The sequence below is a fragment of the Brachyhypopomus gauderio genome, chromosome 3, assembly GCF_052324685.1.
Source record: "Brachyhypopomus gauderio isolate BG-103 chromosome 3, BGAUD_0.2, whole genome shotgun sequence".
Classification (NCBI taxonomy): Eukaryota; Metazoa; Chordata; class Actinopteri; order Gymnotiformes; family Hypopomidae; genus Brachyhypopomus; species Brachyhypopomus gauderio.
In genome coordinates this window covers 23,624,156-23,648,438 of record NC_135213.1, presented here as the reverse complement: position 1 = coordinate 23,648,438, position 24,283 = coordinate 23,624,156, and the positions used below count along the sequence as shown (strand labels likewise).

Genomic DNA, 24,283 nt, shown 5'->3' with positions numbered 1-24,283 from the left:
GCTCGGTCTGTGACTAAACAATATTTCACATCTTTTCGCACATTTTATTTTGTGCATTTTACATTGAATAGATCGCTAAATTATGCATTGTTTTTTGATTATAAAACCAAGATGCCACATCTGCTAGCTCCTCCATGTCACATCAGAGCCCAGTTTCTGCTTGCACCTCCACCATCTCTGAATTGAATTGAATTCTTGATTGTCATATGCAGGTTAACACAGGCCAATAATGCAATGAAAAGCTTTGGATGAGAAGATCCATTCCAACTTGCCAGAGACAGTATCCCCAGATACCGTAACATACAATAAAAAACCCAAAAGAAATACTAACAAAAACGAAAAATATGACGGTGCAGGTGGGAGTGCAGCAGCAGCAGATGTGACAGAGAGTCCAGTTCCTGCTCACTGCACTCTTTCCCCTCACATGCCGAAGCAGCTCACAGCATGAATGTCCCTACACCAGACATGGGCAAACTCTGGCCCGTTAAGCTGTTTAATCCGGCCCGCCGAACTTGTCCAAATTATAGTCAAAACTTCATTCATTTCCCCTTTTCACCCTTTCCCCAGTAATATCCTTGTTTCCCCACTAGTCCAGACACATTGACCTCTGTTGGCGTGCAACTTTCCCACTGCAGTTTTTGCCCTTCTGTAAAAATTAGCGGACTAAAGAAAAGAAAATTGGACACCGAGTGCGCAAGCAAGCCTACTGGTCAAAGGTTGACAGTTTCTCTACTGTGTTATGAAAAAAGTGCATATGGAAAGTTTGGATGAGCGTCTTTTAATTAAGCGCAATGTGCGCATTTACTCACAGCAGGGCTACAGTAGTTTAATTAACATGCCGCACATCGCTCTCAGTTTAAAGACCCCTTACTAGTTTCTGCTGCAGGCAGGTTATTTAATGTAGTCTATCTCTCAGGACAATCCGTCCATGATTTTGCAGGATTTTAAACAATTAGAAATTATTGAGCTCCAATATTTCTTTAGGTAATAATATGTTTTGAATGTTGAAAGTGTTCCATTTATCTTTTTCCAGTAAATGTTAATTTCATTAACTTTGCACCTTTAATTGAAACGTATAAAAATAATAAATTAAAGTGCATGTCCAAATGCTCCTGACCCGGCCTCTGTCAAGTTTTAGAATACATTGTGGCCCACAAGTCAAAAAGTTTGCCCACCCCTGCCCTATACCTAAACATAAACTCATAAACACCATCTTTATTCGATATTACTGATTTAGAGTGTTCTGGTTTCTAGACCTCTCATACTGCAACCAGGCTCATTTGATAATATACATGAGCAAAGTATATTGTTCAATAATTAGACTTGACTTTCACAAGAATTAAGAATTTTATTGTCATTCTTGTCATTTTGTCTTACGTGAAGATACAATCACATTGGTTATTTTTTATTACTTTACATTTACAATCATCAAACAGTATAGGAACAGATTTTCAATTTTATTGTATTTATTGGTGGATACTGTTTTTCTTTTTAAAGTTCACACGTCTAGCTGTATTTCTAGCAGACGCAAATTGCACCAAACCCTCCACTGAGTAATGAAGAGAAACATACAGCTCTACAGAACCACCTCGTCTGTACTGCCCCTATTGTCATCTGTAATTGCCCCTATGGTCGTCTAACATGAGGAATTCCTGATATGCCCAAGGCAACTGAGTGTATAAATTTCACATATGGTTAGAGTGAAAAATAACAACAACGCATAAACATCATCAGCATAATCCAAAGGTGGTGTAAAGTGCAGAGGTGTCAATTCCAGGTTCAGAAAGTAAAAGTCCTCACCAGGATTTTGCTCAAGCTTGCTAGATTTTCTAATTAGTGCAATCCAGGTAAAATTAGTGGAATCAACACAATCCAGGAAGCCTGAGCAAAATCCTGGTGAAGACTTTTACTTTCTGAACCTGGAATTGACACCTCTGGTAAAGGGAGATGAGTATCACAGCGTAGGTGTAAAGGGAGATGATTGTTACAGGGGGCAGGGGGTGGTGGTAAAGAGACATGAGTGCTACAGACGGGGTGTAAAGGGAGATGAGTGTTACTGAAAGGGTGTAAAGGAAGAGGAGTGTTACACATGGGTGTAAAATGAGATGAGTGCTACAGAGGGGGTGTAAAGGGAGATGAGTGCTACAGAGGGGATGTAAAGGGAGAGGATGATACACAGGGGGTGTAAAGGGTGATGAGTATTACAGAGGATGTGTAAAGGGAGATGAGTGTTACAGAGGGGGTGTAAAGGGAGGGGAGTGTTACACAGGGGTGTAAAGTGAGGACGCAGGCGGATGGAATGGACACAAAACAGATATGTAACACATTCAGAAATTGTCTATTAACATTTCTGAGAATGACAATTACAAAATTTGACACGAGTTACAAAATGTTAACACGTTACAGTAAAGTTTAGTGTGGTCAAAACCGACTGTTACAAATACACTTGGAACAAGTGAATGTTATGATGCAGTAGTTCGTTTCATATCTTCTTTTGGTTATCTGAAAATAACAGGTCTCGTTTGATATTTCACTAATTTCACTTTGGGGTGAATTTTATGTAATACAAAGTTTTTTTAAGTTTATCTTTAAATGACAATATGTTAACAGCACTCCGACTGATTTGGTTGAGATTTTATTTTATACCGAACTCGAGAACTTTCAAAATCTTGCTTCTTCAGCACGACACCGGGTGCCGTCAAGCTCCTGTGTTTTGCGACAGTTCAGACAAACTACGGCTTTGGCAGCATTAGCGCGAGTGGAGTCGCTTGGTTCGGGCGGATACTTCTGAGCTCTATTATGATTTACAGGTAGCTGGTTAAAAAAGTTCGTTACAGCGACATACACGTGTATAACGTGTGTATTAGAGTTTGAGACCATATTCATTATATTTTTTAAGACAAGCGAAGGGACTAAAACGGTGAGATCGCGTTTGAATGAGAAAGCATCCGCGCGTGCTCGTATCTTTACGGGGCTGTCGCTTGCAAATGTGATGTGTACAATAATTAAACTCTTAATAATTGAATATAGCACGCACCCAATTGTAAGGCCGGAATTAACGGCTAGGATATGATCAGGTATGGTAAAATAAAAGAGAGAATATATTGTTTAAACACCTACAAACGGTTTTGTTTAAATATAGCAACCTGACCACGGACCTGTCGCGCACAGCTGTCGTTTGGTCAGCAGCCCCACATCATGTCGCTGGGATCAAAATAACACTTGGTCTTCACCCAGCCCGAAATACACGCCGGCTCGCTATATCCTTAGTATACTGCAACATCCTGCTTAGCACTACTAACCTGACAGGTTCATGTCGACTATTGACTATAAAACATGAACAAACCTAATTGCGATCGCGATTTCCATAAATTGCTTTCACTTTCGCAAGTGAAAACCATCCCGCTTGGATAACCGCCTGTTGCATTGGCCGCTCAGTGGTTTTAGCTTTACGGTGATGTAATTCTTTGTCCTAACCAAGTCTGATCTCGTGGCTCTGGTCAGACTACAGAACCAATGCATGTGCAGTAGCCGGCGACAATCAGAAGGCGTCTTCTGCCCCAACACCTGACCTATACCTGAGACGCGTGCTTTAGACTGACACTAATCGTCCCTCAGACACGGCCAGCTGAAGGAGGATGGGAGAAGCGGTGGCAAACGTGGCCAGGAGAATCAATGCGACAGTGGAGGAGGCAAGAGACACGCTAGGTAACCGCTGCTGCACCTTCTACACCCGTAGATGGAAGACAATCTAAGCCAGTTTGGTTACCCTGACAACCACGCCTGGGCTTGTTTTCCTGCAAATACCATAATCAAGGGAGGACAGTAAGGGGCACCCAGACAAGGGCTCCTAAATTTGTGTGTTCGATTATTGTTATGCGTGTTACTTTACTGTTCTGCAGATGGCATTGTCGTGCTGATGAAAACTCTCCTTAATACTAAGGCTTAATGGGCCACCAATCACTGGCTTCAGACCAGGAGCTTAAGGTCACACGTACAGTTTAATCAGCATCATTGTGCAGCCATTTGTTGACTGTAAAAAAAAAAACAAATCACCAGTCATGCGCCTCTAGATCACACTTTAATTTTTGCCGTGTATGTTTGGTGGTTGGTCCTGATTGATCAGACATAATTGTGTTATTGTGTGATTCAGAGAAAAGAAGTTAAGTGATGAACGGCACAATGATGAGGGTGTGTGTCCTGACACCCATGTCTCTACTCTTCCCTTCTCTCTCTCTTTAGATCTCTCAGACTGCAAGCTAATCAGCTTTCCTGATGGAGTCTTCAAAGTGCTCCGCAGTTGCACAGATAACATACACAAAATCACTCTGGCTAACAATGAGGTGAAGGCCTTACCCAGCAAGTTCTTCACCACCTTTGTCCAGTTAAGAGGTGCAACATCTTCCCATAATGCTCTATGCTTATATGATGCGCTGCTATGAGCTGGATTTGTTAAGTGTTGTTTTGTGTGTCTGGTGTGACTGGTGTTTCTGAATTTGGACAGAACTGGACTTGGAAGGAAATGTGCTCACAAAGCTCCCTGATGCTGTGGGGAACATGGAGCATCTTGTCAGCATCAACCTGGCAAAGAATCGCTTCAGCACATTTCCCCAACAACTAATGAATGTCCGCACCCTTCAGCACATCAACCTGGAGAGCAACCAGATCACCGGTAAGAGCAGGTGGGGTCTGTAAAGGTTAGAGCAGGTGAGGGTGTGTACAGGTAAGAGCAGGTGGGGTCTATACAGGTAAGAGCAGGTGAGGGTTATGAGCATCTACATAGTGGTGGGGTCTACACAGGTAAGACATACAAAGATATACACTCACAAAAAAGCCAAGTATCATTGAAGACTTGAGGACTGACTGGTTTACAGTGCTGGTAAACAGTGTAATTAGGACTTTAGATTGTTTGCTTGTGTGATTCAACTCCAAATAGATGAAAGCTCATGTTGTTGCATTAAATACACTCTGTCTGGTTGTTTCTTTAACAAACACACACACACACACACACAAAGACAAAACTACAGGATCTAATATGCTCCAGTGCACATAAATGACCACAATAGTTACGTCCAGTAGCACCTGCAATAAACTTCCTGCCATTCTCTCCCTGTCTCTGTTCCTGTGGTGGTCATGTGTGTGTGTGTGTGTCTCAGAGCTGCAGATAGAAGGACTGTGTGAGATGCCAGCCTTGCAGTGTGTGGATGTGCGGGGCAACCCTCTGGCTTCCTCCTCCTGTCTGAGCACCCAGCACTTCCATCTCCTCACTTAGAGCTGCAGCACACATACTTGAAACTGATACATTGGCTAAACACATATAGGGATGCATCAGACATCCTCACAACCACCTACTACACACACACACACCTACTATACACACCCCACCTACACAATGCATGAGCTGTCCATGATGCTTAATGCACATTAACTATGAGCGCTAATAAAGTGTAGCACATGAGTACAGTGTAGGGATGAACATACAATGGTACCCCTCCCACACCTGGTAGAATACCAGGTAGAGTAGTGCATGTGTGCGATAATCATCTTTCAGGAATAAGCAGAGACGTGTTTGATGATTCAAAACCACTGGTTCATCTGGAGAAGAAACTTCATGGCTTCTAGTCTGCACAGACTTGAAGAAAGATTTAATTCTAGCTCAGAAATATTTTCATTTGTCAAATCTTCCATCATAGAGACTCTAGTATCTTTCAGAGAGCTGTCTCACTCTGATGCTGCGGTTTTCTGTGACAGAACCTTTCTTGCTGTGCCTTTGTGACATTTTACAATAAATATTTATTTATCAAAATGGAGTACTTGCTTTTTGATTTCATATCTGTCTAAATGATCCTTCATCCAGCATAATACATACGCATGCGGCATGTGATGTGTTCAGTTAATATTGCATTCCATTTGGATTGGATTTCAGCAGGGGCGGACTGGCCACCGGTGGGCCACCGGTGGTGTTAACTCAGCCCGTGGAGGAGCCATTGCCGCGCACTGCAGCCCCGGCCCATAGTCACGCTGCTGTTTAACGGTGCCTATTACCTCTCCCCCGCTCCAGTCAGGCAAACCTGCTCAGCGTGCGGCCGAGGACTGAGCCTGTAAACACATGAGATGCAGCGGAGATCAGAAAAAAAACAACTTGTCCCAGAAAATCCGGTCCAGACTACGAAAACATACAGCAGCTGTGTCACTTATTAATACAAGTAGTCACAAACCGGAAAATTCTGTAGTGAGAGTAGGGAGCAGGTGGAGGTGAGCTTGGAAAGATGGAGATATGCTTTGGAGAGCAGGGGAATGAAAGTGAGCAGGAATAAAACAGAGTACATGTCAGGGTACCCGCGGGTCCTTAAAAAGTCTTAAAATGTCTTAAATTTAGTTTTCCATATTCAAGGCCTAAAAATGTCTTAAAATGTCTGGAATTTTATGAGGGGAGGCATTAAATTATTATAAATGTGTGTTGTTCAGTTGTTCTGGCGCGATGTGAACTTTGCCGAATCTAGCGCTAATGCAGAAAATAACCGCTCCAGGCAGGTTATCTGCACATTTTTAAATCTCAAATTCAATGACTTTTAAGACCTTTTTAATACCTCTCACAAGAAAAAATAATACTATTACTGGGGATGCAGGTGTGTTCCACATCGTTGACGGGGGGGGGGGGGGGGGGGGGGGGGGTGGCGGTGAACGAACGAGAATTGTTGACGGGGGGGTTGGCGAACGAAAATTGTTGACGTTGTTGAGGCCGTATACTCCAACGCTAGGAATCTAACACTAGGACCCTGGAGCCAGGGTACCCGCGGGTCCTTAAAAAGTCTTAAAATGTCTTAAATTTAGTTTTCCATATTCAAGGCCTAAAAATGTCTTAAAATGTCTGGAATTTTATGAGGGGAGGCATTAAATTATTATAAGTGTGTGTTGTTCAGTTGTTCTGGCGCGATGTGAACTTTGCCAAATCTAGCGCTAATGCAGAAAATAACCGCTCCAGGGTCCTAGTGCAATTTTCGTTCGCCAACCCCCCTGTCAACAATTCTCGTTCGTTCACCGCCCAGTAATCCCCAGTAATAGTATTATTTTTTCTTGTGAGAGGTATTAAAAAGGTCTTAAAAGTCATTGAATTTGAGATTTAAAAATGTGCAGATAACCTGCATGTGTGTGAATGAGAGGGCAGACGGTGGACAGGTCCAGGTACAAGGAGTTGATTTGGTGAAGGTTGACGAGTTTACCTACTTAGGGTCGAGGATACAGAGTAATGGAGGAAGTGAAAGAGGTAAAGAAAAGAGTGCAGGCAGGGTGGTGTGGATGGGATAAAGTATCTGGGATGATCTGTGATAGAAGGCTGTCGGCTAGAATGAAAGGAAAGATCTATAGGACAGTAGTGAGACCTGCTATGTTGTATGGACTGGAGACAGTGGCACTGACAAAGAGACAGGTGAGGGAGATGGAGGTGTCTGAAATGAAGATGTTGAGAATCTCATTTGGAGTGACGAGGAAGGATAGGATCAGAAATTCGTTTATTAGAGGATCAGCACATGTAGCATGTTTTGGAGATAAAGTTAGAGAAGCGAGATTGAGATGGTTTGGACATGTACAGAGGAGGGAGGAAAGGTATATTGGTAGGAGGGTCTTGAGGATGGAACTTCCAGGCAAGAGGAGGAGAGGTAGACCTAAGAGGAGGTTTATGGATGCAGTGGTAGAGGATATGAGAGTGGCTGGTGTGTCAGTGGAGGACACTCAGGACAGGGCCAGATGGAGGAGTTTGATCCGCTGTGGCGACCCCTAAACGGGAATTGCCGAAAGAAGAAGACTTTTTTATTAAGCAAATGTTGTCTTTGTTGCTTATTAAGGACATGTTAATGCATTTATATGCAGAAAATAGATGTATATTGGTGCAATAAACATACAGATCTGAAATAATTTAAAATGTGTTCTTACTGGGAATAATTTGTAGTGTCTTTCATATCCAATTATTTGAAGCGCGTGGTCATATGGCCCTCCAATGATAGTGCTGAAAATATTTTGGCCCTCTTTATCACAGAAGTTGCCCATCCCTGGTCTAAACAAACTACAAAACGTAAAGGTGGTGCTGAAAAACTGAGGGAGAAAAAAAGAAAAGCTGCAGAGGTTACTCACTGAGTGAACAATGTAGGTTTCTGTAGCTTTCCAGTTGTTTTCCCCCTATATTTTGTCAGGGTCAAGTTGTTAAGTTTGTTAGTTATTTTGTTATGCCACTATGGCTGTGTAATCATATTATTGCTGGAAGTAATATTGTTCATATGACAATAAAAGCTGTCATATACACTATGTGCCATGTATAGATTCATATACAGTACACACACACACACACACACACACACACACACACACACTAATATAGTGGGCCAGTCTGTCAGGAACTCCCGGGCCACTTTCTCTCCCCAGTCCGCCCCTGGATTTCAGTTAGTAAATGTGTAGGACCTCTGTTCTTGGTTCAGTAGGAAACACCATAGATTAATCATGAAATAAACATCAGCAGATGAATGCCCTGAAAACACTGCAACCTCAAGAGACTCTTTGAGACATAGTACACATATATAAGACCTTACCAAGACTTCCAAAAAAAGTTGCCACAGTGCAACAGGATTGCTACACATTTCATATACAATCATGTAATATTGATGTGAATACATTAGTTAAAGATGTACTGCTGTAAGCATCTAGAAGTCACAAAGGTATATACATATCCATGGTAACAGTAACCATGAGCAAGTGACTGTGTGATATACACTTAGCAATAGAAAATTGGGTGCTTCACTTCAGCTGAAGCATCAGTCACCCTAAACAGATGCATATGCTATTTCCTGGTGCAGTTATCTTCCAGATAGAGAGTGATATACTTCAATGCCCAGTTCTGCCCAGAGCAGGTGTTTTCAACTGGTTGTCATTTTTATGCACCAAGTACCAGATGTGCAAGGAATGTCTCTTGGTCCAGCATTCAAATATAGAAATAGGATTTTGCCCCATGGACCATAATTCAGGCCAATCTGTAGTCTGCGACCCAGTGTGTGTATGCATGTGTGTGTGTGTGTGTGTGTGTGTGCGTATGTGACAGGGGTGGGGGGGGGGATGGGGGTGGGTATAGATATCTGCTTGTGCTAGATAATTAATTCATCTGATATTGTTTAGATTTTTTGAACAAAATGATAAAGTATTTTCAGTAGTTAAACTGGATAACATGTCAAGGACCACCAGGGGCCTGCAGAAAACTGGTTGAATACTGGCCTAGAGAAGCCATGAATATTTACTGTCACTGAAGTGTGGCCGTGTTTGGGGAAAGTGTCCTGATTCAGCACCCTGGACAGCAGCCACATGCGATAGGGCAGTGGGTGTGGCCTTTACTGCCCATGTAATTAGACCCCAACCCTTAATCTGGGTTCCTGATACCCTCTGCACACCTGTTAAGAGCATATACAAATACATGATGTAAATAATTAAATATTATATTTAAAGCATTTGACAAACATTCTTAACCAGAGTGACATTTCAAGTATGTGTTCCCTGGAAAGCTGACCCTCAACCTTAGTGTTCACCATGTTTGACCTATTGCACCTTGTGAGTTACAGGAGCTAGATGGCATATTAGAGTTGTGACGGGCAGGGTGAGCGAAAATAAATGGAAGCGATCACGCCAAGTCTCAGGGAAAAAGGATGGTTTAATATGAAAAGTGCGCAAACCAAAACCCGTGAACTGATCCGAATTAAGGATATAATAACCAGCGCTCAACTGGTACAAAGACAAGACATATATAGATGAACAAATGACCCTCAGGTGAGACGGATCGCGGGCTCCGCCCACCTGAGGGACGAACACAACACCACACCCACAGGACGAGCTGCTGCTGTAGACGGGGGCGACCAGTAGGGGGCCGCCGTACCGTGACAAGAGTAATCTCATCACACCTCTGTCTGCTCTCTCTTGGCCTGCAGCAGACAGAATTGAAGTATTAGACCTGTACTGAAGGTGAAGTATTAGAACTTTATTGAAGTATTAGACCTGTACTGAAGGTGAAATAATAGACCTGTATTAGAACGGTATTAGACCTGTACTCAAGGTGAAGTATTAAACCACTATTGAAGTATTAAACCTGTATTGAAGTATTAGACCAGTATTGAAGGTGAAGTGTAGCTAGTGTACTAGCTGTAGAAGTGAAGGTTTCATTACAGGTACTGCATGCTGAGTCAACATATACATAATCAATCAAGTCTTTCTCTCTCTCTCTCTCTTTCTCACACACACACATACACACACACACACACACACACACACACACACACACACACACACACGCACACACATATATACACACACACATGCACACACTCACACATACACACACCTTCTCATATAATCAAATGTATTATTTCACTGTTTCATTCCTACCCATCTTGATACCTCACCCACCCAGTTGTTTCCCTCTGTGTGTGTGTGTGGTTGTCTGCTGTTATGTGGTACGTAATGGTCTTGTGTGTACCTGCGCCGTTTGTATCAGCCTTGCTGTTGCTGTTCTTCAGTGTGATCATAAGTACTGTTTCTGTTCCTCTGGCTAATGGCTGCCAAGCTCATGCTTTAAAATGGGCTAGTGTTCCTGTGCATGGTGCTGGATGCCATGTTGCCATTAGCTCATTATATTATTATATATTAATAATCATTTTTATGCACCAAGTACCAGATGTGCAAGGAATGTCTTTTGGTCCAGCATTCAAATATAGATTGATATAAAACTGAAATAGGATGCTATAGGGATACTATAGGGATACTATGTTTAAGTTGTGTGCAATCAGGCCCTCCTAACCCTTCAGAAAAGGTATCACATAAACATGGAGAGGAAAATAATGTAATCAGATTCAGACTTTTTAGAATAAAAAGCAAATAAATAAAGAATAATTTATATAGGATGTAGGATGTACTTCTAACAGTAGACCTCAATTTGGCTGTAGAGACCTGATGCTGGTATTGTGAATGGTTCTGTAATGTTTATTTATTTAAGGAATAACAGGAAATCTGACCAATGACATTTCTGGTTTTCATTACATGGGTGGTCCTATAGTAGCCTGGCCCCTCTCAGTGTTGGGATGAAGGGGCTACAGCATTATAAGTAAAACATCACTGTCTCTGTACACACTACCTGTCTCAGTACACACTACCTTAGCCAGCTAACTATGACTGGCACCTACAAGAGATATATACTTAATTCAAGACTACCCTTTAATGTAAATCTCATCAATAACAGAGGTCAGTAATACAGATGTTGGCCAACTCCATCCAAAAACCTTACCCAGAAAGTAAATTAGTTTCTGAAAGATGAAGTGTAGGAGGTGGGTCAGGATAAAAACTCGCCTGCTGCATATGTGCTTCTTTTGTTTTAGTGACTGTAGTTGCATTTTGATGTTAGATGCAGAAGAATATATGTATGTGTGTGTGTGTGCAGGAGAGGGAGGTGAAAGGTTACTCAGAAATATATATGAATGTGTGTGTGTGTGTGTGTGTGTATGCAGGAGAAGGAGGTGAGAGGTGTACTCAGAAGGTTTGTGGACTGATAAACAGAATGAATGTATGTGTGGACATAGTGTCTGACGCATTAAGTACCAAACTGCATGCACAACAGAATCTGATGAAGATCTGATTGACAGTCTGATAAATATCTGATTGACAGTCTGATAAATATCTGACTGACCGTCTGATAAATATCTGATTGACAGTCTGGTAAAGATTTTTACTGGGAATAAAACGCTTGAACAATCCAGGTCATTTATGTAAGAAAAATTACAAAAAGTTAATTCTTCTAGTTATTCTTTATCAATTGTTTTGTGTTTTGTGCACACAATATGTCTTTCAAGTTGGATTGATGCAAATCTGTGATTATAAAACCCAGAATATACAGTGTTTGGGTCATCAAGTTATTGATTCTTTGCTGTGTTTTGCATAATTGCTTTTGTGCTGCTTGACTGTCATTTGATTTTTATGCTGCAGAAAGAAACCATGACTTAGACTTTCCTTTACACAGATTCAAACTCATTGTTCTGGTAATGGGTGGAAGACATGTCAGGGTGAGATTGTGTTTGATGGGAAGCAGTAAATTATATGCAGTAATCTGGCACTGACATGGAACCACATAGGTGGTCTTGGGCATCCTGGGCAGTAGTGATTCTCAGGAGTGACTCTCAGGAGTGATTCTCAAGAGAGCACAAGTTCCTCCCCTGCTAGCTACATGTCACCCCCATTCCAACACTAAACTCATGAAAACAAACACTATTCAATAGGAGCTGTCCTGGGTCGCCACACTGGGAGCTTTGTGTAATTTTGAAAGATGTTATTTTTCATCATCAGTAGCTGCAAGATGTGGGAATTCTATTTGCTGGTTGTTAAATAACACTATTTATTCTTCTGTTACCTAGAGAACGTGAATTTTAGAAGTAATAATGCAGAAATCCAAATGAGATCAGTCCGTGATTGCACATGCATGAACTTGCGCACCAAGTCGAGTAGGCATTGTTTTTGTTCTCTGTATCTCTTTGAATGCTGTACGAACTCCTCAAAAAATCGCTTCGCCTCCCGTACACATCGTTTCGTGACAGTTCGCGTATGAACGTTTAAGTGGAATTTGAGTGACGGTGCCACAGCGCCTCTTAGTGTCGTGGTGTACAAACACGCCACACCAGTTCGTCATTTATTTCACTAACAAAAATCTGCCACGCACGCCGACCAGACTAGCGCGAATACCCAGCAGAATTCACAGTTCAGTATGTCCAGTTTATGACCTAATACAGCTGTATAACTATTTATATTTATTTATTTATGTTTAGTTAAAAGTAATAAAAATTCTCTCACTCCACCCACTCTGTCTCTCTCTCTCGGTGTATCTATTTTAACAGCATCCCGGCAGCTCAGACGAGACTGCGCCGTTTGGTATGACCCACGCTACAGCGTAGTTTATAACAAAGCAGAGGCGAATGATGGTTGTATTTAAGAGGTGTCCCCTCGAGTTTAGTTAGTTTTGTGAACTGTTGGCGTCCACATGACCCACTAACGGACGTTTTAGGTTTAGGTAACGCGAAAAACGTCACCGCACTGATCAAAGTTGAAGAATAAATAGGCGCGTGCTCTGAAATAGTTTTAGTTAAATAGACAATTAATACGCAAGACTATAACGGGAGAAATGGAAGATTACAACGCTGATCAAGGTAAGGTAGTTTTCACTACCAATTAAATACTGTTCCCATAGTGCAGTACCATATGGGAGGCTCAAAGGCTGCAGGCTTACTGAGTGTTTTGTCGGCACTGTATTAATGTATTATTATAGGATTGTGTGTGTGTTTATATTTAGTTATATGCGTTCTGATCGGTGATTCTGGATTGTCTGATTTATTTTCAATGACATGGCAAATCTTGTCGCATAGGCTACCGGTCTGTTATTTCAAGAAATGTATAATTGACCGATCGTCATTAATTACCACAACTATAATGTTTCAGTATACAGTTAGCTTTTCGTCAGCTGCACTTCTGCAGAGTCTACAATTCATCGTCATTCTCAACCTGGATGACTTTGAAAGAGTAATCTTGGAGATGACTGACAAATATAATAGGCTTTGTGTTAGGATCCACCAAAGCTGCAAACCTGTCCGGTAGCTGTAGTAGAGCCTCGGGTGAAGTCCGGGAGTTTGACACGTGACTTCAGCAGCGGGGAGAGCTACTAGCGCGTGCTTGTTATAGCTGTAGAATAAATAACAGCAGGGGCGATTTTAGGATCTGGTCTTTAGGGGTGCCCAGCCCCCAGTGCTCACAGAGGCACAATACCAAAGTATTGCGCAGGTACAGAGCAAGGTTTTTGCATAATATAATATTTAAAAAATGTGTTGAGCCAGGGGGTGCTGAGCAACTTCACGGTGGTGCTCTAGCACCACTAAAAATACCCTAGCCTCGCCCCTGAATAACAGTATATAGATAAACAAATAACTTGTTTACCTGTTTAAACATATTTTGGTCATTGGAACATCGACCCTAAATTATGCAAAATGATAAATAATTAGTTAAAGATTATTATGTGTTTTATTTAGATTGCTGATTTGGTAAATTGACATCAATGTACATAACGTTGTTTGATTGGTTAAATATTAGTATTGGTCATTAGACATGAGCGCGCGTGCCCATTGTCCCCAGTCTCGCAACGTACTGCGCTCCGTGTAGTAGTGTCGGATTAGTTTCCTTTAAAAGCTTATTGACGATCTCCTGTGAATGTGAAACCAGCAATCAGACATAATGAATCATATCATTTAGTGGCCAGTAAGTGTAGATCTTGTGTGGTTTTCTCTGAACTGAAATGTACTTTCTTGACGTTCTGTCGTGGAAAATGCTCGAGAGATCCAAACAGACTCTACGACTCTACGGTTCAGGCAACAACTCTTTTTCCCTATAGCTATGTTCTGTTCTCGCAACTCAACGCACAACACAGTGCTGTGTTTCCCGTACTCAGAAATGCCTGATTCATGTGTTTGATTGAATTATTGATTGAATATTGGTTACTTAATTCGTTAATTAATTTAACAAAGCCCCATAGACCTCAGCAGAAAAGCAGTGCCATAAGACTGAAATGTGTGCTTGCAGACCCTCAGGTGCACCAGCAGAGGGAGACACCCAGAAGAACACGATAGCACCAGAGCTGTATTATAGACTATCGTTAGTTCAGTAACTACAGAAGTGGAGGCTACCATTCCATAGTGTGGAACCCTAATTAATGTCAGTCAAAGCTATGATACAGCCAGTTAAATAAAGTCTGAAAAAAATTAAGCTATGAAAAAGAAACTCTTCCAAAGGAAAGTATTCTTCCTGCATAAGAAGTAGCTGTAGAGATAGTGTGTGACATACGGCCCCCTCTCCATGCTCAGACAACATGGACATTAGTAAATGTCACGGGAGGGGGGTGTGTGCTCACAGTCTAACTTCAAAAACAGATATTACAGAAATGACAGAGATCTGGCTTATTTGTGCCATATTTTGTCAATTGTGATTTTTACACCGCAATTGAAATTTGTTCTCCGCTTTTAACCCATCTGTGCAGTTAGAACACACACACACACTAGTGATTACTAGGGGGTTGTGGATCACATGTGCCCAGAGCGGTGGGCAGCCCTAGCCCGGCACCCGGGGAGCAGTTGGGGTTAGGTGCCTTGCACGAGGGCACCTCAGTCATGGGCTCAGGTCTGGGAATCGAACCCACGACCCTCCGGTCACAAGACCAGTTCCCTAACCGCCAGGCCATGACTGCCCATCTTCCTCATCTTCCATTGAGAAATGTTTATCCAGGAATTCATCAGTCCATCCCCTCTCCTCTCCTCTCCTCTCCTCTCCTTCCTTTCTCTCACTGATGCAAGATTACATTTACCAAAAATGTCAGACTTGTCAAGCTAACCAGCTAAGATCTAGAGAAAAGTATTGAAGACCCACAGAGCTCTTTGTGAAAATGACTTTCACTGTTAATCAGCAAAAAAGTGCTCTCAGGTGAAGCTGCAGGAGTGTTTCATGAGTGTTCAGCTCTTAGAGGCCCAGGCTGCTCACTATTACAGTGGATGATGATAGCAGGATGCAGTAGTGCTGCACGGTTCTCTGCCTCTCTGCCATTAAACATATAATGAGAAGACAAAGGAGTCCAGAAACAGCTGGTAATGTTGGTGCTCTCCCTGTTGGTGCTGAAGCTGTTGGTTCTGTTCCTGTTCTAAACCAAATCTACCACAGCAGGGCTTAATCAAAATCTGGTGATTGGCCCCTGTGACTAGTGATTGTGATACGTGTCTGTGATTGGTAGTTATGATTAGTGATTGTGGTCCCAGTGATTAGTGATCATAATTAGTGTCAGTGATTCATACACTAGATCCTACATGAGATCCTACACTAGATTATTCATACAATAGAGAAGCATAACACATTAATCAGAATTGAACTTTACAGAAATATGCAAGACATTTACATCATAGTAGGAGTGATGTCCCTCTGTGATTCATACTTTTATCTTACCGTCGCTGCTGTCACGCTGATTCACTCAGGACAGTTAGTTCAGGCTGTAAAAGAATGATGTTTTAAAGGTTCTATCAGTCATTACTAATGTTTCCCACATTTGAGAAAGACCAACAAAACACTCTTTATTTTTCTGCATGACCACAGATGTTTGGATGCACTACCGCCTTACAAGAGAAGCACTTATGAGAGGGAGGTTGTCTTCTCCTTGTTTCTCCGCATGGTCTGGCTTTCAGAGCTCACTACTTTGCCCACTGGTGAGGAGCCTGCTGTACCTCGCTCTGGGTGCGTCCCCCTGAACGCCAGCGACCTCCAGCGAGCCGCCAGCAGCTACACCTTCTCCTCCTACTACCAGCACTCTCCAGCAGTGGCAACCATCTTCATCCTCGCGTACCTCCTCATCTTCTTCCTCTGCATGGTGGGCAACCTGCTGGTGTGCTTCACCGTACTGAAGAACAAGCAGATGAGGACAGTCACCAACATCTTCATCCTCAACCTGGCCATCAGCGACTTGCTGGTGGGGATCTTCTGCCTGCCCATCACACTAGCTGACAACCTAATAACAGGTGAGTGCAGGTGTGGAGCAGCAGATCTGTTATGCTGTTATTGACATTGCTGTACATAGGGGTGGGGTGGGGGGGGGGGGGGGGTTTGCGGTGGGTGGCTGGATAATTGCTACTTCACATGTATCTGATATTTTTCTTGCTTAGTTGCAGATACAGTAAGGAGCACTCTGCTTTGGCCAGAAAAACAGTAACAGCAAAGCTGTTCACATTAATTAATTAATTATACATTATGTCCATAACAACAAGTAAACAGCAGCTCATAGGAACTAGTTGCCAGGTAACCATCAGGGAAGAATCTTGCGACTATAAATTCCAGTGCTCTGATTATGCTGTGTCTAACCCTACTGTCTCATCCCACTGTCTCACCCCATGATCTGACCCTTCTGTCTCACCCCATGGTCTGACCCTTCTGTCTCACCCCATGATCTGACCCTTCTGTCTCACCCCATGGTCTGACCCTTCTGTCTCACCCCATAATCTGACCCTTCTGTCTCACCCCATGATCTGACCCTTCTGTCTCACCCCATGGTCTGACACTTTTGTCTGACTCCAGGCTGGCCCTTCGATGAGGTGACCTGTAAGATGGGTGGTCTGGTACAGGGTGCTTCAGTATCTGCCTCGGTCTTCACACTCGTGGCTATTGCTATAGAGAGGTGAATCTCGCTGCTCTTTCTGACACGTATTTAATAACAGGTTCGCATTTAGAAAAGGTTCACATTTTAGAATAGCTTCACATTTAAGAACAGGTTTACATATAGAACAGATTCACATTTAAGAACTGTTACGGTGGGATGAGGCAGGCACAACGAGCGGGTAACGTCAACATATAACGTTTATTTAGTGAACAATCAACAGAGTGCGGCGCGGATCGCGCAAGCACTCACACAGGCACACTCACACGACACAAGCTTTAGACAAAGACGAGCACGAGACATTGCGCGACCGCACATTAAATAGGTGATTAACTCGTTCCCCAGTGATCACGAGACAAGGCACAGGTGATACTACGAACACGCTCACAAACATCCCACACCCATGGAACTACAAACATGGACATAACTGCACGCAGACGACATAATGACGCCCACAGGGAAGGGTCCGGAGCTGTGACCGTGACAGAACCTTCCACCAGGGGCTCGCTACTCCCGGACCGTCCCGCGCAGCTGGAAAGCCCCGAACCTACACCAACGGGCAGGTCCGGAGCCGCCGGACTCACGATCCCCTGAGAGCCGTCTCCCCCGATGGTGGGAACCGCCGCGGACAGCTCTAGAACACCCTCCCTGGGAAGACAGGGGAAAATACATTCAACACAGGCACGTTCACAATCACACACACAGGTACATGAAACACAAGGGGCACAAGAGGGAAAAGGAAATTAGGGATAAACAACGGGACTGACAAACACACAGGCACGGGCAGCCAGGAGATCGCGCTCCCTGCTTGCAAGAGCGCGGCCAGCGGCGCGAACCCTCCCAGGGCTGCAGGCGGAACCAGGGGCGGAGTCCCCCCGGTTCTCGGGACCGATCCTCCCGCGCGCGCAGCGCTGCTTGGAGCTCCAGGCGAGGGCGCGCCCGCTGGCTTCGCTTTGGGCGCGTCTGGCTTCTTCCTGGGCGCTGGCGGCGGGTTTGCCCGACGCCGTTCACCGGCCGGGGTACGAGGTGTCTCAGAGTGCACCCCATAATACACCCTCGGGCTACGGGTCTCTTGCGCTCTCCGGGGCAGCATCTCCTCACCCCCCGACATTTCCATCACCTCTTCCTCCTCAGAGGTGCCCAGGCTGTGCAACATCGCCTCGTCTGATGTGACGTAGGGCGAGCACACCATCCTGCTTGCCTCTGAGGTAGACCGAGTCTCTTCCTCCGGCCGGCCACTCTTCTCGGACCTCACCGTCCCCTCTGAACATATAGAGGCGGAAGAGCCCGCTGCCTCCTCGCCCTCGCTGTCGGTCTCGGCGGGAGGCACGCATACGGATGAAGGGGGACTGACGTCTGGCTCCTCTTCACCATAATACTCAGTTGGTGCCGAGTAAACGGAAGGAGTGGGGCTGACGTCTGGCTCCTCTTCACCATAATACTCAGTTGGCGCCGAGTAAATGGAAGGAGTGGGGCTGACGTCTGGCTCCTCTTCACCGTAATACTCGGTTGGCACCGAGTAAACGGAAGGAGTGGGGCTGACGTCTGGCTCCTCTTCACCGTAATACTCGGTTGGCGCAGAGTAAACGGAAGGAGTGGGGCTGACGTCTGGCTCCTCTTCACCGTAATAATCGGTTGGCGCCGAGTAAACGGAAGGAGTGGGGCTGACGTCTGGCTCCTCTTCACCGTAATACTCGGTTGGCGCCGAGTAGACTGATGGAGTAGGGTTGACGTCTTCGCCCTCTTCCTCACTGTAACCCTCCGTGGGGACGGAGCTCACCGCATGCAGAGGGCTGATTTCGTCTGTCTGGGGAGATTCGGAGTGTTTGGGTGGAACGAAGCTGGCTTCGCTCTCGTCCTCCGAGCCTCCTGAAGACGGGAAACTATCCCCCTCCTCTGACTCGTCACTCCCGAACTCGAATTCCGGGGGGGTCTGCACCCACGCACCTGTACTCATAAACACTGGCCCCTCATCCTCCAATTCTGCAGGGGGGAAGGATCCCTCCACCATGAACGCTCCTCGGGCAGGAGCAGGGAAGGACGAATGGCCACGCTTGCCCTTCTTCTTGCCCTTCTTCTTCCTTGGCGCGTATCCCGGCATCTTGTCGGCTCGTCTTTATGTTACGGTGGGATGAGGCAGGCACAACGAGCGGGTAACGTCAACATATAACGTTTATTTTAGTGAACAATCAACAGAGTGCGGCGCGGATCGCGCAAGCACTCGCACAGGCACACTCACACGACACAAGCTTTAGACAAAGACGAGCACGAGACATTGCGCGAACGCACATTAAATAGGTGATTAACTTGTTCCCCAGTGATCACGGGACAAGGCACGGGTGATACTACGAACACGCTCACAAACATCCCACACCCACGGAACTACAAACATGGACATAACTGCACGCAGACGACATAATGACACGCCCACAGGGAAGGGTCCGGAGCTGTGACCGTGACAAGAACAGATTCACATTTAAGAACAGGTTCACATTTAAGAACAGGTTCGCTTCACTGTTGCTATGGATGATTAGCTACTTGTAGCAGTAATTAAACCACTAAAACAGGTGACTGTGTAAAGCAGCTCTTATATTTTGTACGTGCTACAGAAATCACGCACAGCTAACAAAGGTAATGAGACCTTGCAATGTCAAGAAGATTCTCGCATTTATACAGGGCAGAGATTGCGTCACCTGAGTATAGAGTACTGAGTATAAGTCTGATTATAGAGTACCAGTTATTGTAAGTATAATAGACTTCAAGCCTGTGACTGTCTGTGTGATGTAAAAGGCATGTAGGTTAAAGCTCCTTTTTTCTGCTTTGCTTTCAAGTGGTTCATGGTCATATAGTGTCTATCTGTCTAGTTCTATGTGGATGTTTTAGGTGTTAATTATGTGTACTTTGTATTATTTGATTATGCTGGCATTTAAATGTTTTTACGTTTTATTGCTATCTACAGTAATCTAAACCTAAAGGACAGTATAAAACATGCCTAAAATATTTATGTACGTGTAAATGTTTATGTATGTGTTAGTGGTGGGCAGTTAACGGCCCACCACTAGTATGTGTACATGTTCATGTACATGTAAATATTTATTTACATGTAAATGTTCATGTATGTGTAAATGTTTATGTACGTGAAAATGTTTATGTACATGTAAATGTGTTGTCTGTGGTGTCTCCCAGGTTCCGCTGCATCGTATATCCCTTCCAGCAGAAACTCACCCTTCGTCAGGCCATCATCACCATCACCTTCATCTGGGCTCTGGCCATCATCATCATGTGTCCTTCAGCCATTACACTCACCGTTTCCCACGATGCCTTTCACTTCATGGTGGACCGGGACAACTCCACATATCCGCTGTACACATGCTGGGAGGCGTGGCCAGACCAGAGCATGAGGAAAGTCTACACCATGGTGCTGTTCTCACACATCTACCTGGTGCCCGTGACACTCATTGCTATCATGTACACACGCATCGCCCTCAAGCTCTTCACCTCTCCGGCCCTCATCCGGGGCGGACAGCCCCAAGACGAAGTCCGTCGTGTCAACCGCAGGAAGATCCGTGTGGTTAACATGCTCCTGATGGTGGCTCTGCTGTTCACCGTGTCCTGGCTTCCTCTGTGGATCATCATTCTGCTGACGGACTATGGGAACATGAGCTCCAGTCAGCTGGACGTGCTGGCCGTCTATGTGTACCCTTTCGCACATTGGCTGGCCTTCTTCAACAGCAGCATCAACCCCATCGTCTATGGATACTTCAACGAGAACTTCCGCCGAGGCTTCCAGGCAGCATTCAAATTTGGCCTGTGCCTGGTGCAGACGCTGCCCCAACCATCTGCCGCAGCTGCCATGGAAACAGGCCGCAAGAAAGGGGCATGGAAACGGAATCGGGTGTTCGTGGACGGGCATTTGGATGAGAGGAGGGTTTCTGTGGAGAGGAGGAGCTTATGTAATGGACAGATGCAGAACGAACTTGTGCTGGAAGACCTGGAGTGAGAGGAGATCACAAGTCCCTGAGCAACTCGGAGGAAGAGCACTGGTGCTGTTCTGTCTAAACGCCTCTGAACAGCACTGACGCAGGACTGACTGACACACATATTTGTATTTACTGAATATCAACTCCTGGATGTCTTTGTCACTGCAGGTTGAGTTTCATGTCTTTATCTGTCGCACCCTGGTTTATGCACCCTTACGTCCTTATTTAGTTTGTTAGGGTTTAAGAAATACAGTGATACAGTAATGCATCATCATTTATAATGCCACAACTTGATAGAACTCGACAAGACAACTGTTGTCGAGTTGTCTTCTTTATAAAGACAGTTCGACAAGAACAGTGAATATGACTCCATATATAACGTAATGATTTATGGACACAGAAACATGCTACAGCTGTTCGTGAATTATGAAAACTATTATGAAAGTTATTGATGTCAGCAGCATGTGGGCAACTTATGTAGCTGTAGTGTTTGTAGCTGTAGTGTATGTAGTGTAGTGTATGTAGTGTATGTGTTATAGTGATAATGTGAGAGATCTATTTGTGGCAGCAGTAGATGTTTCGTATAGCATGTCAAGTTCATGTGAGGTGAATTCTGGTACATGTCAGCGAGGCGTGCCTGTACAAACGAACTCTCTCCCTGACAGCGTGCTTGCTACTCAATTTGTTTTTGTAAGAAGCAATTGTCCTGCAATTTGCCAGGTTTGACTGCAGAACCCACGTAGATACGTATCAAGGTACCTTTGCAACGTCCCTTTGCTGACGGCTCCTGGCGTTTGACAGCAGTGAACACGCGGGCTTTGCTTCCGTTTGTGTTTACACTCGTCAGTGTTCCATATGTCCACACCTTTCTTAGGTGTGTGTTCATTAGCCACACCCCCTCTTTTGCTGTAGCTTCTAGGTTTGGTTTTGTTTTTATTTATTTCTTTAAATGCTTCTGTTGAGTGCTTCCATCCTTTTGTCTGCACATACTTCACATAATACTGAAAACATTAAATGCTTTTCTACATTTTAATGCTGAGAATAATACTGAAAACATTAAATGATTCTTTGTGAAAGGTTGGACAGTTTATCTTCATCTTCAAAACTGGTGACAGAGCTGCCTCGCAGAGCAGTCCAGCAGTCTCACACCCACCTGGCCTTGGTGATTGTGACTTTAACTGGATGTGATGGGTGTGCTCCTTTCTGTAGACACTGCTAGACTTGTTTTTTAAAGTTACATGCTATAGCTTATTTGTTACAATCTGTAGGCTTTGTTAGTTGTTAGCTTGTATGTCCTTGGTTTGGCTAAGAAATATTTTAATATATGTAAGTGCACATCTATGTAATCCGAACAAGTAGTTGTACATTTAAATATCTCTGAAATGTTTTAATATAATCTTTTTGAAAGTTTTAAACAGTCTCACTGTGGTATGTTGGAAAGTAGCATTTTACTGTTTTATAATGTGATTCATAGAGGGTTTGTGATAAAAAAAAACGTGTCTTCATTCGAGTGTTGAAGGTCAAACGTCTCTGATGCTGTGCACTATAAATCTGCAGGTATACAGTCCCTGACATAAGTTCTGTTGCTTATCCATGTTGTGGAAACAAAAGCTTATAACCTGACTTTAACTTCATCAATTGGTTTTAGAAATTACTCATATGAAAGCTGAAACCCTCCCAAATGAGATTTAATTTACGAAAATAAATTTGCTTTACTGCAGAAATATTGATCATTTAATGAACACAGAAAGGTCAGATTTTGGCAAGACAAAAGTTTTGTCGCCCACAGAAAGTAAGGGGAAAATCAAACAAATAATTCACTTCATATACAAATATATGCTTCATAACACTGGTGAATAACGTTGTGGTGCTATTAGTGCCATATTTAATATTTTGTGTGACTTCCACGAGCTTGAAGGACTGCAACCATGCGGTTCGACAATGATTCATACAATTTATTGATGAAGTCATCAGGAATAGCAAAGAATGCAGTCTTACATGCCTCCCAGAGTTCATCAAATTATTTGGTTTTGTCTTCCAAGCTTCCTCTTTCATCCTACCCCAAACATGCTCATGTTCATGTCTGGTGACTGGGCTGGCCAGTCCTGGAGCACCTTGATCTTCTTCACCTTAAGGAACTTTGATGTAGAGATGGATGTATGAGATGGAGCACCACCCTGCTGCAAAATTTGACCCCTTTTATGATTGGGAATGTAAGATGTAGCTTATACTTCTTGATATTTTAGGCTATTGATATTGCCTTCCACCTTGCAAATGTTTCGCATACCCCCATACTCAGGAGTGTAGTGTGGGGGGGTCGCGGGGGGACGCCGACCCCCCACTTATTTTAACAGGGGGGATGCATCCCCCTCAGTGGTGTAGTGGGAGTGTGTAGCGGGGGAACAGCGACCCCCCACTTATTTTAACTGGATGTTGCTCTTGCAGAGACTGTTACGTCAAACGCTAGGTTTATACATGATGCGGTAATAGTTCACCAACTCCTGGCGATCGATTCCCCCCCGTTCAACAACTTACAATCCCCCCCCGCTTAACAATTTAGAATCGCTACACCAAAAACGACCCCCCACTTATTTTTTTAGGACTACATCACTGCCCATACTGAATGTAACCCCAGACCATGATCTTTCCACCACCAAACTTGACTGTTTTCTGGGTGAATCTTGGATCCATACGGGCTCCAGTGTGTAATTCAACTGAATACTGGTGTAATTCAACTGAAGATTCATCTGAGAAATCCACCTTCTGCCACTTTTCCAGCGTCCATCCGTTTAGCAGGCTGTGGGCCTTTCTGGCAAATGCCACATGGTTTTTTACCTGCCTTTTGTTTAGTGCTGGCTTCTGGGCACTGATTCGACCATGGAGGCTATTTCGAGACAGAATCCTACAAACTGTTCTAGTTGACACAGGGACTTGAGGTGACCAGCCCTGGTGGAGCTCTGCTGGAGTGGAAGAGGGATGATGATGATGATGATAATTCTTTATTCAGTCAAATAATCATCACATAATACAAAGATCAGCATGACAAACCTTGTCAACATAA

At 44.0% G+C, this 24,283-nt stretch overlaps 2 protein-coding genes across 5 annotated transcripts; both read left to right on the top strand.

Annotated features, from left to right (window-relative positions):
- Nucleotides 1-2,686: 2,686 nt before the first annotated feature.
- lrrc20 (leucine rich repeat containing 20) lies at nucleotides 2,687-5,797 on the top strand. Of its 4 annotated transcripts, none has more exons than XM_077000532.1 (5): nucleotides 2,687-2,810; nucleotides 3,505-3,708; nucleotides 4,243-4,392; nucleotides 4,505-4,672; nucleotides 5,157-5,797. In XM_077000532.1, exons 2-5 carry the CDS (start codon nucleotides 3,639-3,641, stop codon nucleotides 5,270-5,272), a joined length of 504 nt encoding a protein of 167 aa, XP_076856647.1. In that variant the 5' UTR covers nucleotides 2,687-2,810; nucleotides 3,505-3,638; the 3' UTR covers nucleotides 5,273-5,797. The 4 variants fall into 4 exon arrangements, with proteins under 4 accessions (XP_076856647.1, XP_076856648.1, XP_076856644.1 ...); XM_077000533.1 differs by having other exon boundaries at nucleotides 2,697-2,810; nucleotides 3,619-3,708; XM_077000529.1 differs by having other exon boundaries at nucleotides 2,748-2,920; nucleotides 3,619-3,708.
- A 7,192-nt stretch (nucleotides 5,798-12,989) lies between these two features.
- Nucleotides 12,990-22,532, top strand: LOC143509782 (neuropeptide FF receptor 1). Its single transcript, XM_076998598.1, has 4 exons — nucleotides 12,990-13,217; nucleotides 16,281-16,610; nucleotides 17,164-17,263; nucleotides 20,429-22,532. Exons 1-4 carry the CDS (start codon nucleotides 13,193-13,195, stop codon nucleotides 21,240-21,242), a joined length of 1,269 nt encoding a protein of 422 aa, XP_076854713.1. The 5' UTR covers nucleotides 12,990-13,192; the 3' UTR covers nucleotides 21,243-22,532.
- The last annotated feature ends 1,751 nt before the right edge of the window (nucleotides 22,533-24,283 follow it).

Bases quoted from the DNA above. Each gene is read 5' to 3' on its own strand.
- lrrc20 (XM_077000532.1), top strand. From the start codon at position 3,639: ATGGGAGAAGCGGTGGCAAACGTGGCCAGGAGAATCAATGCGACAGTG. The intron at 4,393-4,504 runs GTGCAACATCTT...GAATTTGGACAG, and splicing joins CACCTTTGTCCAGTTAAGAG to AACTGGACTTGGAAGGAAAT. The intron at 4,673-5,156 runs GTAAGAGCAGGT...TGTGTGTCTCAG, and splicing joins GGAGAGCAACCAGATCACCG to AGCTGCAGATAGAAGGACTG.
- LOC143509782 (XM_076998598.1), top strand. From the start codon at position 13,193: ATGGAAGATTACAACGCTGATCAAG. The intron at 16,611-17,163 runs GTGAGTGCAGGT...GTCTGACTCCAG, and splicing joins AGCTGACAACCTAATAACAG to GCTGGCCCTTCGATGAGGTG. The intron at 17,264-20,428 runs GTGAATCTCGCT...GGTGTCTCCCAG, and splicing joins GTGGCTATTGCTATAGAGAG to GTTCCGCTGCATCGTATATC.